We start from the raw sequence: 4,450 nt of genomic DNA, 5'->3' as shown, positions 1-4,450 counted from the left end.
TTCTCTTTTTTCTCTTTGTCTTTTTTCCCTGCCGATGGAATGGCTTCAGAATATATCCCAATCAGCTGGCATGTGCATTCTGTCACATCAGCCATCACTTGCTTGTCCAAGATTCTGTATTCAGGCGGCAGGTATACCCACTCCCTGTGCTGATCCAGGGTTCCCTGATTTGGCCCATGACACCGACCGAGATACCAGCGTCTTGAAGTTGGCGCGAAATAGTCGCACCTTGCTCGTCGGTAGGGTGCATTCGATTGGTCTCCTCAATCATCTCCGTCCGCCGCGGAAGGTTCATCCGCATCAACAGACAACAGCCGTGGTAAAAATCAAATATGATTTGTCCAAGTTGCCAAGAGAAAGCGAAGAAGGAGGCTGGCACATCCTTTCACATCAGACGAGATGAAAACGGGAACAAACTTGACCCAATTTGTTCCAAATGCAAGAAGACCTACGAGCATGGAAGAAATTTCAGACGCATCGACCCGGACCAGCCGTGGTCAGCCACAAATATGGCATGTGAGAATTGCAAGAGAAAAGAGAGAGATTCAAAAAAGGACGAAGATGGCAACAAACTCCAGCCTTTCTGTCATGAATGCAAGAGAACGTACAAGCACTTGGAGGGGTTCACAAAGATTGATGGAACCTAGCCATGGTCAACAACAAACCTGTTGTGTGGGCACTGCACCAGAAACAGGCAAGCAAAGCGCAAGGCTGCGAAAGCAGCAGAAAGTGGCACTGCGGATGGAAGTCTTGCGAAGAAACCAGTAAAGAATTGGGTTAAAAAAGGTGAGGACGGAAACGAAATCCAGCCGATCTGTTCCAACTACAAGCACACTTTCAAGGACACACGAAACATGAGACGCTTTGACAAGACCAAACCATTCTCAGCGACCAACATCGGGTGTTCAACCTGTTTGGAAAAGTCGCGTGATGAAGAGGCTGCGACAGAGGAAGGCGAGACTGCGGACGGAAGTCCAGCAAACCCCAAGCCAGAAACAAAGCGAGGGAAGCTTGTTAAGACAAGGATGGAAATGAACTCGAGCCCATCTGCTCCGTATGCAACCACAGCTTCAAAAATGATGGCAATATTTCCAAGATTGACAAGACCCAACAAGCCCAATTCTAGTGACAGTGACACCTTGAGCAAGGCAAGAAGGCCCGTCGTGATGCTGAAGGTACTTTTTATCACCAAATATAGACGTTGGTTTGTGCGAATATAGAGGGCCCAGTATGCCATGCATCTCTCGAACAGATACAAATAAATGATCATTCTGTGGAGTCGATTCTGGTCCTTAGAAGCATAGAGTCTGATGCTGGGGCCTCTCAAGTGGCTCCTGCAATGGCTAGCTAGGTAGCTACCATGGGGCGGAGTTCTCCAGTAACGACCCGCAACATGAGAAAACCACCATCATACTATTGCATTCATTTCCTTGGGACACGATGAGAATTGAAGAGGTACTGGGTGGTCCATTACAGGTCAATACCACTAAAGGGTGCATGGACTTTCAAAGTGGAAGGCGCGATCATCTTCCCGCACTAGTCGCATCACGTGGGCAGTATAGTCGGCAAGTGTATAGTCATCAAGTTTCGTATAGCCGTAAGTCAGGTCTAAGTCTATCATCTAGATCTAAAGAAGCAGAGAAAGGAATTCTACCGCAAAAGACAAAGCAAGACCCCCATCAGCTGCTTCCCAGTTGGCCCTGTGATACAAGGCAGGTACTTACATGCGTAATGGCGGGCCCCAACATTATGATCCCCCACGCTCCTCTGTCTTCACGCCTCTATATGGGGTTTTGTCGTATCGTGATCATTTCAACGAGAACAATCACAACACCTTTAGAGCTGCGTCAGCCGTGCTGACCTCCTGTGCCTTCACGGATTTTGTTAGTAGCTGCGTTTGAATAGAACGAGGGCCAACTCGATGGTCAAGAAGCATCATGATGAAGGACAAAGCATGTGCCCAAGTGACATCCGCGAAAACAGGCCGACAGGGCAGGGAACAGCAGTAATTACTAACCTGCAGGTGAGGCTCAACCTCGGAGTAGATGACCTTGCCGTGGTCAATGATCATGCCGTAGCGGTTGGTGCGCTCGCCCTCAACCCAGCCGTACTCCTTGGAGAAGGCGGTACCCTCGTCAGAGGCGAAGACCTAGCGAGAAGAGATATGGTTAGCTTGCTGTTCTTTCCTATATAACGTCTCGGAGAGATATAGATATCTTGGGTGGGCAATTAGCTTACAATCGACTCGTCCTTGACACCGTTGGCCTTGCCCCAACCGGACATGACAAAGGGGTCGTTGTAGGCCAGGCAGATGACCTGGTCAACACCCTTGGCCTTGAGCTCGGGGAACTTGGCAATGTAGCCGGGAACGTGGCTGGCAGAGCAGGTAGGGGTGAAGGCACCGGGAAGGGCGAAGAGGACGACCTTCTTGTTCTTGAACTCTGTTTGAAGGAAAGCGTGTTAGTATTTTGTTTGTGCTATCTTGGCAAGACCCAGGAGCGAGTGGGAGAGAGATATGTAAACGTACCCTTGCTGGCGTTGTACTTGATGGGCATGCCGCAAGCAGAGAACTCAGAGGTCTCGGGGGCAGGAGGGATGTAGGTGAAGGTAACACCCTCGGGGAAGTCGTCGCCAGCCTTGAGAGGAGCCATTGTGATGTTTGTTTGTTTGTTCTTGTTTGACTGGTGGTGTCGAGATAGAGGAAGGTTGGATGTCGACAGGGACGGAATGTTGACGGTTTGATAAGAGAACTTGTTTGATGAATGGAGGAAAGGAAAGAAGGAGAAGAAGAGATCGATAGACGTCAGGCAGGTGCTCTGATATCTATATTCGCGGCCGATAGCTCTGTCACCATTTTCGGGGCCAGCTACTAATCGAAACAGCTTGCGAAACGCCGCAGCCAGCGCCGTTATCCACAGTAGACCATGGCCTACATTCTATCCGACCCAGCTCCGACTTCGATCTCCTTCCACCAGGAACTGATAGCAAGCTCTGGTTGACTGGACAGAGGGGTTGATGGAGGGGCATAAGAGCGGGTGGATCGGGGAAGGGAACCAACGTATCGTTTTCGGCCGGTGGAGTCGACTGGTCGCGATGGTATCCGCCGCCTAACGCAAGGTATCCCATCCCTTCTTTCTGGTACGTAGTGGAGGGGGGGCAAGGGAGATTCAAGCGTCAATAGGCGAGTCCGAATGAAGCCGACGTAGGCGCGGGGAGGCATTTTCCGCATACGGCGAAAGTTGCCATTCTTGCTGACTACGGTGAGGGAATTGGAATTTGTGGCATGTCTGAATGCTGGCAAGGCTGTTATGGTACGTTAAGAAAAGGATACCTTGGAAAGTTAATACCCCAAGATATTTTTGAACATTCTTTGCCCCTCATTGCGAGCGGAGGACCCTTGAGCCTCCTACAAAAGAAAAATATTCAGGGCGGCCTTCGGATTGGCTACGCAGAATTGGAGCTGAACCCCAATGACGCAGACCCCTCGAGCCATAAAGTAGGTACAGTGTCTTTCTCCAAGTCGGCAACTTTTCCTACCAGCATGGTCTCTTGTCTGTTTCTGGCGCGAATCGTTATCTATTCCATCAAGGTGCATCTTTTAGGTATGTTCCGATGCGGTTTTCGGAATGATAGCTGGCAAGCGCTGGCATCTTTGCCAAGTATTAGCATGCAACTATCGCTGTTTCTACATTGTGTATTAGTTCTTCGTAGATGATGTCTATTGTATTCAGCCGCCGCGACACCCATAAACTCTAGAATATAGACGAAAGAAAATCTTTCAAGGCAGTTGAGTCACATTGTCATTTGTACTACCATAGTGCATGTATGTAAGACTCAGAAGACGACATTCAAACTCCCGGCCGGTCATCAACCGGTGACATCCGACGGAGAACGAGAGGGACACCACGGTACGGAATGCGTAGTGCAGGTGCGGGATGGAATCATTACAGAATTCACAGGGCGCAGAGTTGTACTTACATAAGCCGCCGCTCGGGGAGTCGACTGGCAGATCGTTGTTCTCGATGCAATGCGAGACCAGTCCGCCTCTTTCTCGATCCCGGGCCGATAGTCGCCCAAAAAATTGATTCCTCATTGCGGGTTGGCGGGCGCGCCCGCATCAACTGCTGGGGAAAAAATGGCATGACGAATCGTACAGAACCACAGACCGCCGGCACCAGAAAAGTAATCTGTATTCCAAATACTATATCAAGTACCGTCTTGGCATTTTAGGCAATTCTTGACCCCCACTCTACTTTCACATATGTATGTAATCGTGTTGTACAGAGTATTTCTTCACCAAACAAAACCATGCACATGCATGTGCCCCAAGCAGATCCCGACCCGGAGCTCAATTTGCGTGTGTTTTTGAGGCCAGTCGCCGGCCGCCGATACAGCACCTGGGCACCGAAGGACACCAACCATCGAGCCTGGCCATGTTGGTGAACGCAAC

General features: G+C 50.0%; 1 protein-coding gene across 1 annotated transcript; it reads right to left on the bottom strand.

Moving 5' to 3' along the window:
- Positions 1 to 1,825: 1,825 nt before the first annotated feature.
- PFICI_11618 (peroxiredoxin pmp20) lies at positions 1,826 to 2,651 on the bottom strand (the record flags this gene model as incomplete). Its single annotated transcript, XM_007840199.1, has 4 exons — positions 1,826 to 1,870; positions 2,018 to 2,149; positions 2,239 to 2,441; positions 2,528 to 2,651. 4 exons carry the CDS (start codon positions 2,649 to 2,651, stop codon positions 1,826 to 1,828), a joined length of 504 nt encoding a protein of 167 aa, XP_007838390.1.
- Between the last annotated feature and the right edge of the window lie 1,799 nt (positions 2,652 to 4,450).

This window comes from Pestalotiopsis fici (assembly GCF_000516985.1).
Source record: "Pestalotiopsis fici W106-1 unplaced genomic scaffold PFICI_Scf_9, whole genome shotgun sequence".
NCBI lineage: Eukaryota > Fungi > Ascomycota > Sordariomycetes > Amphisphaeriales > Sporocadaceae > Pestalotiopsis > Pestalotiopsis fici.
Note: the sequence above shows the minus strand (reverse complement) of the source record. Positions and strands in the feature narration are given on the sequence as shown.